At 35.8% G+C, this 14,807-nt stretch overlaps 1 protein-coding gene across 3 annotated transcripts in view; it reads left to right on the top strand.

Annotated features, from left to right (window-relative positions):
- Positions 1-14,807, top strand: part of LOC120769784 (developmental protein eyes absent-like) — a 94,997-nt gene that overhangs the window by 60,518 nt on the left and 19,672 nt on the right. Inside the window, exon 1 of one of the 3 annotated variants that reach the window (XM_040096969.1) lies at positions 7,969-8,040. The exons of the other annotated variants lie outside the window; for them this stretch is intronic. Coding sequence (XP_039952903.1) covers positions 7,969-8,040 — 72 coding nt within the window. Of the gene's footprint in view, positions 1-7,968; positions 8,041-14,807 lie in introns of those variants that run through there. 3 annotated transcript variants of the gene reach the window in all.

Below are 14,807 nucleotides of genomic sequence, written 5' to 3'. Positions count from 1 at the left end.
TCGATACTTTTACCCGAAGCTACCGACAACAACCATAGAAACCTTTCAAATCGCAAACCGAAAATTGCTTCGTTGCTGCCATTTGATGGCAGAAATTGGTAAATTATTTCCCCTTTACAATACACATTTCCCAACATATTTCGCGCGTGCAAAAAAAACGTCGTCTCTTGGAAGACTGAAAAGTGTCAAATGCGTTTCCTCGTTGCAAATGCATTTCCTGCGTTTATCGGAAAATTTGTCCTCAAAATGTGACTGATTTTTTTGTCGTTTTTTTTTCTCTGTGCCAAGGGTTAGGGTACCTATTCAGCATAGAGTTTGCTACCTTTGCGAAGACGTTTGTTGGCTGAGTGTAAGTGTGTATGTGCCATTCTACCCCATCAGCGCTTAAACTCTTGAAGACGTTTATCAATTTTCACTTAAATACATGACATGTCAAAGGTCACAGACAATATGTGCCACTCTTCGACAAATTAGTAACAACGGAAGTGAAAATGCCTTTTCTTGGGGGGTAACGCTCAGGGAAAGGGTTAAACGCGTATATGTTCTTAATTTGCAAACAATGGTCAGTTGACATTTTTTGATCGAAATTTCGAGGAAAAATTGAATTTTTTTTGGTATTTTTCTTACACGCTTTATGAAGTTAAAAAAATTGCCTAGCTCGTTACGAAAACAATGGTCACTTGACATTTACATAATTTTGAGTTTTCTTAATTGGTGTGAGAATTTTTCCAAAGGGTTAAATAGAAAATAGTAGCGTATATTTATTGTTTGCTCAGCAATAATATCACAATACCTATACATATAGAGAAAATGAAAATAACCGAAGCGAACCTCAAAATTGATGAATAAAAATTTTGAAAAATTATTTTATTTAAATCTTACATATCGTCACCTAAAATGCAAAATAACGTAACATCACTTTTCGTAAGTTTAAAGGCGAAAGAAAACCGTTATGAGAAGACTCACTCATATTGAATCAAAATTTGAGTTTTGGCTATAAAATGGAAATATATTGGTTATAATACACTCATATTTGGGTTATAAAATGGTTATTTATTGGTTATTATATCTGACAGCGATTTCGATTTTTTGTATATTACGTTGTTTTGCATTTTAGGTGACGATATGCACATTCAATTTTTTACGGCGGTTTTTTGCTTTGTTTCGGGAACAACAGGTTTCAAAAAAATAAGATTTAAGATTAAAAAGTGACACGAACATTTATTTATTGTGAAGAAATGTATACATTTGGCTCTATATTTGGTACATCTGGAGTGTATATATATGTATAATTATTGCACATTTTTTGGTTTGGCGTCCCTTATATCTCTTTTCATATCCATAGAAAAGTGTTCGATAGGATGAAAGTCAGGAGACCATGCCGACCAATTCATTATTTTCATATTTTTACTACAAAACCTCTCCTTATCTCCTTTCGGGATGTGCCTTGGATCATTATCTTGTTGGTAAATGCTTAGAAATGGCATGTTCTCTTCGACATAAGTTAGAGCAATGTCTTTCATAATATTATTAACATAATAAATGGTATCCCAAGTTTCTGTGATCCTTGCTAAAAACCCAACACCATTTCAAGAATATGTAAATATAGTTTGCATTGACTTGCTAATTACGGGATCGTCTGACATACAGTTTTCCTTAACACATTTGAACTGAACAATCATTGTCTCTTCGGTACATAGAATCTTGTGCCAAACTGACACACGTTCGCCTACAAACAATTTTTCAACAACTTACCTTTGCTTAGAAGAACAATGTGGAACTCCCCCTGTTTTAAAGGATTAACAATAATTAAACTTCTAACTCGCTCAAATTCGCTCTCAAATTAGAATATTAAATTATAATTATAATTTGTAATCCCAAGTTCCGAGATATCAATTTGGATAATCGATAAAACCGAATTTTCGACTTGTTTTCATTATTTCGAAAACGTCTGTACAATAATCTCTTCTATAGACACTCTTACTTTACGAAATTTCCCTTAACTTGGTGTTTTTGAAACATTTCTAAAACATATATTTATAATTTACTCGCCCATTCTAAGATATGTACACAAATATATACTTGTACATAAGGCTCTCACTTAATCCATCCATCGTTTAAATCTCTTAATCTGTGCACCTTCAAAAGCCTCAGTTCAGAGAAATATTTTGTAAATGTTTGCCCTAGTTTTAGGCCTAATCTGCTCTAATTACCCAAAACAGATGAAAGGTTTGACGTTCTTATGCTAAATCGCTGTCATTTAAGCGGATAAACTTAAGGAGTATTTAGATGAGAAAGATTAAAAAGCACTAACAACCGAATTAAAATAGTTAAAAGCAAATCTTGTGCCTAATTTTTAAAACTCTTATTGGGAGACTTACTCTTTCGAAAAGCTGCTTTGTCCAGTTCTTTCAAAAATAGCCGAAACAAAACCTTTATTCTAACACATGATATCGTAATCTGATGATATTCTACAAATAAGTTCACTGTCGCAAAATGCCCCTTAAGTGCAAAGCCTGGTCATAACTGGAATCCGCCGGTCTTTCGAAATTATCAGCACTATATGGTAAGGTAACCAACCTTTGTATAGCTGTGGATGATAAAAAAAAATCAAAAGTGCGGCCCATCATCTCATCAAATTCGACTCGCCTTCAATGCGCATAGTATCGTTTAATGTCTTCAATTGACTCAAAACGGTTTACCCGGAGCGGTCGTAGCTGTATAAGTCACACCGAGCAAAATCAGATGGCTGTGGCACGATATTGGTTTGAAAATTTGGTGAAAACCTCACGAAGAATGAATGCAGTATGCGACGTGGCATTATCGTGAGGCAGAAACCAATAATTATAGGCCCATAACTCCGGACTCTTTTTACGAATAGCTTCTGACGCATACCACTCAAATAGTATTCCTTGTTTTTAGTTTAGGCTATCGGAAGAAACATTTTTTTTTTGAAAAATTGTAGTAAATAATAGACTATTGACTTTATGACTATCGCCAACTATAGTGTGACTATAGCCACTTGTTTCAAGACTTACTATCGGTTGTAGAACTTTTTGGACTCTTAAAGTGAGTATGTCGAGGTTTTGGTCCTTTTTTTTATTATGCAGGGCGTTAGTGAGGTTGATTACCCTGCTGTAAGTGAAAGAACGATGTTCTCGTTGGACCGGTAATACATGAGGAATGCACCGCGACCTTTGGTCTATTGTGCCCTAAAGTTTGGACTGGTAAATTTACATTCGGACTCGTCTTTGCGCCTTATGCGGTATTTTGCAATTACAGTGCACTTATTTGACGAGACGTCTTGCGTTAGAATAAAAATTTTCTTCTGAGTTTTTTGAAAGGACTGGACAAACCAGCTTTTCAGAAGAGCTTATCGTAATAATACGTTTCATGACATCGCAAAAACCTTCGATTCTCAAGCACCAAAATCTTGGTATTATTTGCTCGCAGTAGTGCCTGGGAAGTGATGTTTTCTTTCTTGTAATACTTTCATTTAATAATATTTATTGGTAATTAAGTTCATTGCAAATAACGTATTCAATTTATTACTGATTTTTCAAAAGAAAGAGTGGTTGAACTTAGTATACGTTTAATACTTTTGAATCAAATCAGAATTCATTCATTTAGTTTTCTTATAAAATAGTGTGTGAAAAGAAAAAGGGTCACAAAATTTGAATTTGTTGTGCAAAAACAAATAAATCTCTTAAGACTTATTGAGACATCTACATAATATTCGGAAGGTATGAGTTTCTTTTTTCTTCAGCCGTTCTTAAATTAAAAATTGGTTAATAATTATCTAAAGCTAAAAGTTCGCAAAAATACGAAAAATTTTGGGGGTGTTTGGCAAATTCCGAAATTCTCTTTCTACTGGACAAGTCCCTCAAGAAAAACGTGATGTTACCTCAGGTCGAGGCGGGGTTGTTCAGAATACTGCATCTCACGTTCTAAAGAATATTTTTAGAAAAATTTAGAAAAAAATACTGAACAATTCCTAAAAAAAAAGCCGTCACATGGCCGTTTTAAAAGCTCTCGACTTTATTGGGTGGTTGTAAGGCAAGTCTTTTCTTTTTTGCATATCTTGAAGAGGCTAGAGTTAAAACTATTCGATTCAGTTTCGCATTTGTAAGTGCTTAATAATAGTTTTTTGTGACAATCTGGTACTTTTATTATTTTCATAGTAATAACAGTTTGTTGAGTCATAAATAAAACTTTTATGCTAAAAAATCTACAAATTCTTTAGCAAATTTGTAATAAAATTTGAATTGCAGCAATAAAAGTTTTGTTACATTTTTTGTTTTAAGTTGACACATTTACGATAAAAAGTTGTATGTTAATTTGTGAAAGTTCGCTGTTAGTTTTCATATACAAATACTTAAAATAAATAAATGCAATGTGCATCGGTGTGTGTAAGTAGCTTTATTATTAATATTGTATGGTTTTGAATTACAGTTTTAACAACAACAACAACAGCAATAATTATTGAACGCAGCGGACATCCGCAATTGTTTTGCTGATAGCCACAAATAATTATGTCTAGCTGTTCTTGTTGCAACATGGCGCTTCTGTTGCTTGTTAAATGAATTTGCGGAAAAGTGCATGAAATCTAAAATCAATAATTAAACAAATGCGCGAAATTAGTCACAAATGCGCTTACGTATATGCAAAACAAAATTACGGAACACTTTAACTTAAAGTTTGAGCTGAATTGAGCTTTTTTTATTTCTAATGGAAATTTTATTGGTTGATAAAAACATTAAAAAATTAGTAATTTGTTCTAAAATAATTCTAAAAATCTAAAAATTATAAAAGCATCTAAGAAAAGTAACCAAATATTGCATGTGTACTGACAAAATTTGCTGGCAGATACTTAGGTTTGTTCCGGTTTCATTCACTTTGCAGCAGCGGAGACATTTTTTTGCCGTTGGAGACCACTTGTTACTTGAAAAATATTTTAACTTAGAAACTCTCGTAGGTACGGGGCTCATACTACATTTTTTTAATAATAATAAATTTATCAGAGCTGTAAGTCTTGACAGCGCATAAATACCTTGATTTTACGAAAGAAAAATATTCCAAAACTTTTCTTAAATTTTATTTCGCAATTTCATTTTTGAGTCGCCGACGAGAAATCAGCACTAAAGTCACGAATTTCTAGGAGAACATAAACCATAAATATGGAGACGAGCAAGGCGGCTATGTGATAAATCATACTTCCTTAACAAAGGGTAGGTTAGGTCAGGTTAAAGGGTCGATCCTAAGAAGTATTTCACTTGGACGGCTTTTAATGCCGGTCCATTGCAGTACCTAAAACTAAAAAACACTGGATGACCGCATGAATGCTTATTGGACAGCGTTCAGTAAAAACTCCTGCAATTGCGGAAAGATGAACTTTGCTCAGGGAAAGTAGTTCAATAGACCTTTTTCATTCTACTCTAGGCCAGAAGGACTTGGGTGGAACTGGACCTCGAACAGAGCCTGCTAAGCGAGAACCATTGGTCCAGTGCTAGAAGGTAAGACACCAATGGAGATCCAACTCGCTCTCATTCCAATATGAACGGGGCAAGCATGCTTCGTTTGACTTTCAGTTGCCAGTTACTGCTGTGACCAGGCACCCAAACGAGCCCGATGTTGAAGTAGCTTGCTGCTACTGCTTTGGTAAGAACAGACACTCGTTTACTAGCTTTGAACGCACAGTTTGCGAGCGAAAGTATTGACGCTCTGCTGTCTGATTGAATGGTCATCTACATGAACGTCTACCTCCACCTTTATACATAGCACCCATTTCTGCCTGAAAAACACTTCGACCTATCCACATTTCCCTCGTTGGTATGTGAGCAGAGAAAAAGCTGCCCCGAGTGACCTTTGAGATTCAGTGATCCAAGTTTTCAGGAAAGTAATGGAAGGAGAAAAGAATTTCGGCGCGTCCTTGTTCGTAGCCTTTAATATACCTAGCTTCCCTGAGCCTTAGAGCACGCTCGTTACTATAGACCTACCGGCAATGTTCATGGATCATAATAATAATAAAAAGTCTTTATTTAAAAATTAAGTCTTTTTAATTCAAAAAAATCAATTGCGAACTTGATCACTCTGTACCGCTGAACACCATAAACATTACTCATGTTTCTTTATTCAGCTTGCATCATATTACGAGTATATTTATTTAAGGCAAATATTTTACAAAAAATAAAAACCCTCCTAAAAAAATTAACAGTTAATTAATATAAAATCTGTTTTCTTTCAGTCATTCAATCTGGCATGAAATTACGGCAAGAGGCAGTAATTGATTAATGCTGGCGTTCAATTAGTAATTAATTAGTCGGAAGCATTTCTTTATTAATTTTTTTTTATTTAATCATAACTTTAAATATACATATGTGCTTACTAGAGCGGGTCGACTTTTTTCTATTTTTATTTCGGCCAAAACATGTTTAAGATCTCACCTTTTCAACACTATATCGTATGACACAATGTGATTGGTGGTACTGGAGATATACGACAGCAATGACATACATTGACAAAATACGAAAAAACTTTTTCGACTACCAAATATAATACAATATAGTATAATATATCGACAATTCTTTCTGATAAATTTTGAAAGTACTCTAAAAAAAGGTGTTTGGCGTTAAAGAAGCTTTTTCTGTTGAACTTATCTCAAATCCAAAAACTATTCAGAATTTAGATTATTGACAAAATGGCGGTTTCTCAAAAAAGTACTAATTATAGTTTACTAATTTTGATAAAAAAACTGAGAGTAAGAGCTTAAAATCGATTGAATAAAGAAGCTCCAACCAAATAAATAAGATTTAATTGAAATTTAAAGTCGATTGCTAAACTCCCTTGAGCTAAAGACAATGAAGAGCATGAAATGAAGAATGCATTAAATAACACAATCACAAATATAAAGGGTGTAGAAAAAATATTTTCATATACATATCCGTACATACATACATACATATAACTAAAAAAATATGAATGTGTATGCATTGGAGTATAAACATCATTGTGCTTTATGTGAGTTTATTTTCATAGAATATACAAAGTACTTCTAAGTATGTGTGTGTAAATGTTTACGATAGCAATGTGGGCGGAGCCAAAACCGCTATGGAAACAGATGCGCTACGCTTTATGCTTGCACAAGCAAATACAAGCAAAGCAAACAAACGCACTGACAACCGGCTAGTTGCCAGCTTGCTCACACACATAAGCCAGTCGTGCGCAGCCACACAAACACACATACACATGTATACAACGAAAAAGAGCAGTTGCTGTACAATAAATGTCAACACCTGAGCGATGAGGCGCTGATGGCGTTCGCGCAACATCCCTTCATTCGTGGTGTCATGCGTCAGTGTGTGAGCGTACAGCTAAGCCATAAACCAGTTTCTGAGTCGATGATAGAACACTCAAAGCAAGCAACACTCACACAGTCACCAATTGGAGTGCCCACACACACACACACACACACACAAACTCATTGGACGACTCGTAGTCAGCCCACCACACGACCACCATTTGTATGCCTGCTTATTGCCCTTGAGTTTGTACTCAATGAGTGGAGTGCGTCACTCAAGTGGTTTGAGTGGTTTGTATTTTTATGCCCGCGCCGTTGGGCCAACGCAACCACTGCCATTGGCGATATTGTTTTCCTTTTGTAACTGGCACTTCAGTACGTCCGAGCATCTCAAAGCGTTATATGCGGCGCAAAAGTCGGTTGTGTTGTGTGATGTGTGCACTCTAAAGGCGTGATTTCGTTGCCGTCATTCTCAAGTAGAAACATTTAACGCAAGTTGAGAAATTAAAAAAAAAAAAATACTTGTATTACGATAAGCAATATTATATTATAAAAAATCATTAAAAAACCAAATACCGTTATTTAAATGCCGCGCTTTAAGTGCTCACGTATTTGATAAAGTGTTAATTAGTAAGAAGAAGAACGCGGCAGTTTGATAATATCACCGGAATATGGTCACCCTAATGCCATACAGTTACTCTGCACCGAGATGTGGGCTAATTGAAAAAATGATTGAACCTAAGGTACCTAAAATATGACTTTCCAAAATATATCAATTGATTTAAGGCCAAGTTACGGGAAAGCTTTGAAGGCGATAGTTTTTAGCGCAGATACATTTGTAATATTCAAATCCATATAAACTCACTATGAGGAATAATGTGCATAAAATATATTCATCAAACAAGAAAAAACGTTAACTTCGGTTGCATCGAAGCTAAAATACTCTACACAAGCAATGGAGGTTCCATACAGGAACTTGATTTTGATTGATCAGTTTGTATGGCAGCTATAAGTTATAGTAGTCCGATCTAAAAAATTTCTTTGGATATTGTAGTGTGGCTTTGCATAATAATCTATGCCAAAGTTCATAGATATCTCGTCAAATAAAAAAAAAGTTCTACAAGAACTTAATTTTGAACGTTCAGTTTGTGTGACAGCTGTAAGTTATAGTAATCCGATCTGAACCATTTCTGCGGATATGTTGGCGTTGTTTTGCATAATAGCCTATGCCAAAGTTAGTGAAGATATCTTGTAAAATAAAAATGTTTATGTAAGAACTTGATTTTGATCGTTCAGTTTGTATGGCAGCTATATGCTATAGTGGTCCGATCCGAACAATTTCTTCGAATATTGTAATGTTGCTTTGGAAAATAAGTAATGCTGAATTTGGTGCAGATATCTCGTCAATTAAAAAACTTTTTCATATAAGAACTTAATTTTGAACGTTCAGTTTGTATGACAGCTACATACATACATATGTCCGACATCAGTGGTTTCGAAAAATAAGCAGCTTCTTGTAGAGAAAAGAACGTATGCAAAGTTGCACTGATTCGCGAATATGGTAGATTGGTGAACATGGCTAAATCGACTCAACTTGTCACGCTGAATAATTATATACCGTCCCCGAAAATGCAAAATAACTTAACTTCACTTTTCATAAGTTTGCAGGCGAAGGAAAAACGATGTAATAGAAACCACTCATATTGAAAAAAGTGAGTTTTGGTTATAAAATGGTTAAATTTTGGTTATATGTTGGTTATGTATTGGTTATATCTGACAGCGGAAGCTGAAAATTATATACCACACATATAATGTATAACAGTTTGTAGTGAATCGTTAGCAATAAAAAACTCAATTTCGATATTATTATTGATGATACGTTATTTTGCATTTTATGTGACGATGAACATATGTATGTTATGTATCTTCATATTTTTTAGGGTCTCAGACGTTTCTTTCTTATTATTACAAATTTCATGACAATCTCAATATACCCTGTTCAGTGTAAAGAAATATCAAAGAATTGAAATTCGTTGGTTTAAAATTTTCCATGATTATTAAACGATGCTGATTTTTTTATCTCGAGTGCATCTTCAGAATTATTTTAGAAAATCTCAAAATTTTTTAGTGAACAAAATATATTGTTTAGGAGTCGAAAGGTATCTATGTAGGTATAGTACAAATCTTCTTCGACTTAGATTAAACTCTACATTATATATTCGATTAAACCATAAGCTTTATAACATGAATAGTCAGAACTCTTAAAATCTTCAGAGCTTCGTAAACATATACATATGTATTTTATGTATAGGACAGTAGGATGGATGTCTGATCGCGTGCCTAGGGCTTGAGGAGTAGCATTGTGAAAAAAGGATTGTTTACAAGTCAGTATAATGGTTCTCTGATCTATGATAGTTTATAGTTTCTATGCATTCATGTTTGTAGGGTACGTTTGATTGAAACTTAGATTAGATCATGACTTCATGAATAAAAGCAGGTAGGACTTTGTTTATAATTACTATGATCTATCTATATCATTCCCAGGAAAGTGATTGTAGGATAAAGAATACCTCAGAGATTTTGTGAGGGATTGCTAATATTGAGCTTTACTCGAGATGAATGCATCTTAAAATATATGTACGTATATATTTTTTCGATTGCCTTTAGTATCTTCTTTAAAATGGGCAACTTGAGAATTTTCGCTCGCTAAAGCCTCAGCAATCACATTTTCGGAGAACCAGGAGATATAGCTGAAACTGACATCAGCTGCCTAAAAAAATTTGTAACAGCCTCAAAACACTTACTTAAGTGAGACCCTTGTTAGACATGGTCTTTTAACCTATTCTAACCTAACTTAAAACCTTGTTTGATATTTTTTCAAATACCTTACTTGAGAACTACTGAAATCTTAGTCATATAAAATAATAAAATAAAAATTCATTATTTGAGCAAGTTGGTTTTTACTTTTTTACTTCACGGCTTAAAGTCTGAGATTCCTTCACGTTCTATTTGCTGATCTTCTTTAACAACTTTTCAAATCGCATGCAACACACTCAAACTACGAGCATACAAGTGCCACCATTTAATTACCTTCAGCAACAACAACTTCATGCGTAAGTCCTCAATAGCATAAACAAAATCTTCAACTAATTGCTAAATTGCTCGAGTGAGTATTTGTAAGCGCTTACATGGCGATCGAGCACAAGCGCATTCGGACTGCAGTCGATTGAATTTTATGCCCCTTAATGAGATTTGCGAATGTGGCAAATTTTACTAGAGCATAAATTATTGGAAAGTTATGACGATTGTGTGAAGCTTTTACACTGAGAAAAATATTTGAAAGATATGCTTAATTGGCTTCTTCATGAGTGCATAATTTTCGCGTGAGAATTTGATAGTTTTACGGCTAAAAGCAAGTTAATTGCATCAAACGCTTATCTTGGCTCATTAAAGCATTTGTTCTCCTTAACAACATGTCTGAGAGAGTATAAAATGTAGTCCATCTAAACATCACTGATGTTTGTAACATATTCGGAGTATACGCTAGTCATCAACCATCAAATTGGTCTTTTCAAAGGATAATGTTTTCTCCAAATCCTCGAGGTAAGATTCCAAGAGATCCAAGATTGAGAAACGGGAGACTGGTATTACATATAAGCTATACAAGACGAGAGCCATTCTTATTATATGTTTATTATATGCCAGTTATCAATTTGATGGACTTTTTAGAACATTATGTTGTCCTCTAATCTTCGAAGCAAGTTTATCAGAAGCATTAATCAATTCGGAACCATTTCCAGAACTCAAAGATTACCGCTCCAGTGCTTGATCATCCTCATTTATTTAGTCTCTGGAAGATAGAGATCAGAGCTAAAATATGCAAATATATTATCCTCCACCAGCACTAGGCTTTTGGGATTCACGTTCTACCAATGATCTTTCAAAATTTAGGTGTTTCTTTGAGAGTCCATCGACTTGCATTTAGACGATTTATTAATATGTAGTGATGTATGACTGCTGACAAGGATTTAGAAATAATTAAGGGACTGATAAATTATTAGATCTACAAGAAGTTATTTTCTGTTAATTTTTAGTTTATCATCCATTGATTCCCATCAATATAGATGATATGAATTTCAATAATTTCAACCTTTTTAAGGCCGAGGGTGCCTTAATTATACTAGACTCCTAAGTTAGGTTAGGTTGAATGGTCGATCCTAAGAGTGACCTTACTTGCTTAGCTTGTGGCACCTATAGCTCCCATAATATGCTCAATTTAAGTCTAACAGTGAGCTTATAAAGATAGCTCGAGCAAACTCCGAACGATGTCTACGCTGCAGTCGAGAGCTTCCCCAAGCAGTTTCTGCTGAAATGTTTTCGCAGAAATTATCACTGCAGTCACCTGCTTGGAGCGGAACCGCTACCTAGTAGCATTAAGTGGTCCTTCCTCAACTACGTCGATGACATAAAACAATATGCCGGTCAGACCTCGGACACAACAAACCTCAGACATGTACTGATTGCCATTCACAGTGGAGTCATTAACAACTTCGCCGACTCCCTCTCAGTGAATGGCGTACTTGGAATTAAACCAACACCCTTTGCAGACGAAGAGTTCGAGTTGCCGCGGGATTCGTGTAGCAGATTAAACTTTTACTGATCCAGAATCAGGAGTCTCCGTATGTCACTAACCACTTTTTTGTTTACCCTGCTAACCCTACACATCTGACATCCCTCTCCCTATGTTCCTACCCCGTCGAAACTGCACGCTTCTTGGGTTTACCGCTGGATTACCTCGATGACAACTTATCTAATCCTTACCATCCTAACTGAGATTAGGTACCTGTTACAACAACAATGGATCGCTTTGTGTCGAACAAATTTGTTGAGGCGGCTCATATCAACCTTGGCTATGCCTCCTGGTTAGGCGAAGGTATGCAAAAGCTGGATAATGGAGGCATGTTTTCACCTCACATTCTTCCATACAACTTTCTTTCTTAAATGAGAACCGAATATTTGAAATTTCTCATATCAGATTTTATATTTAGGACTTTTGTTTTGTAGAACTTTTTGAGTTTACTTTTAAACTTCTGTTCTTGGTAGAGTTCCAGTTATTCTAAAAACGTGTTCTTATAAGAGTAGTCTTAAATCAGTTAAGTGCTCAAATTGGTTGGCTTCATTTTAAGTCTGTTTACAACATAATTTTATAGCTTTCACTCCTCATTCCATATTCCCTGGAGTCTAGTAAAAAATTGCTCAATTATTTTGTCGTAAATTAAAGATTTAAGCATCGCGACTTTAATGATGACAAAACCCAAAATATGAAGTGAAAGAAAATGGGATGAAAACAAATTTAAAAACACTAATTCTCAAACATGTTGACATGGTGGCATTAATCAATTGGCGAGCAGCTAAAGATGTGACCCAAAATTACAACAACAACGTGAGAGTAATACGCCAGAGTCTGAAGATACGTGCATACATGTGACACACAGAAGAACAAACGCCAAACAATATAATAAAAACCAATAAACAAACCATAAAATGATAAAAACATAAAAGCGAGGTAGTGGACAACAAAGAAAACACAAGTAAAGAGCAACAACAATAAAATCAGGGAAAAAGTTACACAAGTGGCAAGTGAAAGAAGAAATAAAGGCAGGCAGCACACACAACAAAAACTGACAACAATAATCACAACAACGACAAATCAATATCATCAAGCGACAATAAAAATTCAACACACCATAATTTTTGATTGTCAAAAGATGGCTTCGCAGAAGGCACGGCAAGACGGAGCGAAAACGAAAAAATATTGAGGAAAAATCAAAACTCCATGAAATTCACCTTATTACGCGACGTCGTTGCACATTGTAAGGACGGTAGGCGCGTTGGCGAGTGACGTAGCAAAGGTTGGTTGACTGGCGAGTGACGTCGCTTCGGCTGAGCTACAGTCATTTAGGAGCGCGCGGACCCCACGCTTATGCGCCTGTAATTTATGATTCAATTCTCGCAACGATCCTTGCGTGCAACGTGCAACCACAAGGCGCAACACACGCGGCCGTCGGTGTGTGTGCCGGGCAATTAACGTAAACTCACCACGCATACGCCGCAGCACAGCGCAAGCGCGTAGTGGCCAGCGAAGATGCGATCGTGCAATGTCACAGGAATGCTGTGGCGATTAGCAGCAGCAGCAGTCGACAGAAAAATTGTCACGCAAGCAACATAATTCAAAATTAAAGAATTTAAATAACTCTACACCGCACAGGCGAGCGAGAAAAAATGAGAGAAAAAAGGCGAGCTGACTAACTATCGATCTTATCAGCGCCGAACAACACGAATGAAATCACCAATAAAACAAGCCAAGTGCACAGCACATAGCATTAAGAATCACACAAACAAAAAAACAAAAACACACACATGAAAAAGAAAGACTACAACAAATTATCAGTGCGCGCTGCGCCCGAAGAAATCGGGTATAATAATAAACCGAATCATAAGCCGTAAAGACAAAAGCGATTACGATCGCGCACAAGGAATTTTAGTTCGCTGCAACAACGCTTTAGCAGGCGACAAAAAATTCCAACTTACACACAAGTACATATGTATATCTGTCTGTATGTATGTTCGTGTGTGCGTGCCTCCATTTTTCCAAAAATAAGAATAAAATCAGCTAAAGAATGGTTTGACAACAGGTATTTGTTGCCACATACTACACAGGCTTGTTGTTGTTGTTGGCTGCTGTGACTGACTGCCGTGGGTTAAGGGCTGCTGGGGCACTCGCTGGTCTTCCCCAGGCAGGCATTGGTTGTTGTTAAATTAACGTGCCTCTCGTACGCGCTTGCGCCATAAATTAGTTGACAGTTAAATGTGACAAACATGAGATGCTGTTGTGTTCTTAAAACAACCACAATAAAATATTATTAAAACAATACTTACATAGCTAAAGATTAGCTATTGAAAACTCACATGTGAAATGTGTTGAGCTTTTGGGTGGACTTTAAAGTATGAAAGCTCTCTTTGCACGGTTTCAGTTAAAAGTGTAGTGCTTCAGGTGCGACTTTAAAGTATAAAAGCTTACTTTGCGAGCTTTCAGTGGAATGAGTTGAGTTTTAGGTACGACTGTATAGTATGAAAGCTCTCTTTGCGAGCTTTCAGTGAAATGTGTTGAGCTTTACGTGCGTCTTCAAAGTATGAAAGCGCTCTTTGCGAGCTTTTAATGAAAAGTGTTGAGCTTTAAAGTGAGAAAGCGCTCTTTGCGAGCTTTCAGTAAAATGTGTTGAGCTTCAGGTGCGACTTTAAAGTATGAAAGCTATCTTTCGAGCTTTCAGTGAAATGTTTTCAGCTTGAGTTCGGAGTTGAAAGTATGAAAGCTTTCTTTGCCAGCTTTCAGTGAAAAGTGTAGATTTTGGGTGCGATTTTAAAGTATCAAAGCTCTCCTTGCGAGCTTTCGGCAGTAAGTTAAGGACGTATTGCCTACCTGAAGCATAGAGCTTTCGCGCTGAAATAG

Source organism: Bactrocera tryoni, chromosome 2, assembly GCF_016617805.1.
Source record: "Bactrocera tryoni isolate S06 chromosome 2, CSIRO_BtryS06_freeze2, whole genome shotgun sequence".
NCBI classification, from domain to species: Eukaryota; Metazoa; Arthropoda; class Insecta; order Diptera; family Tephritidae; genus Bactrocera; species Bactrocera tryoni.
This window is presented reverse-complemented; position numbering and strand designations above follow the sequence as displayed.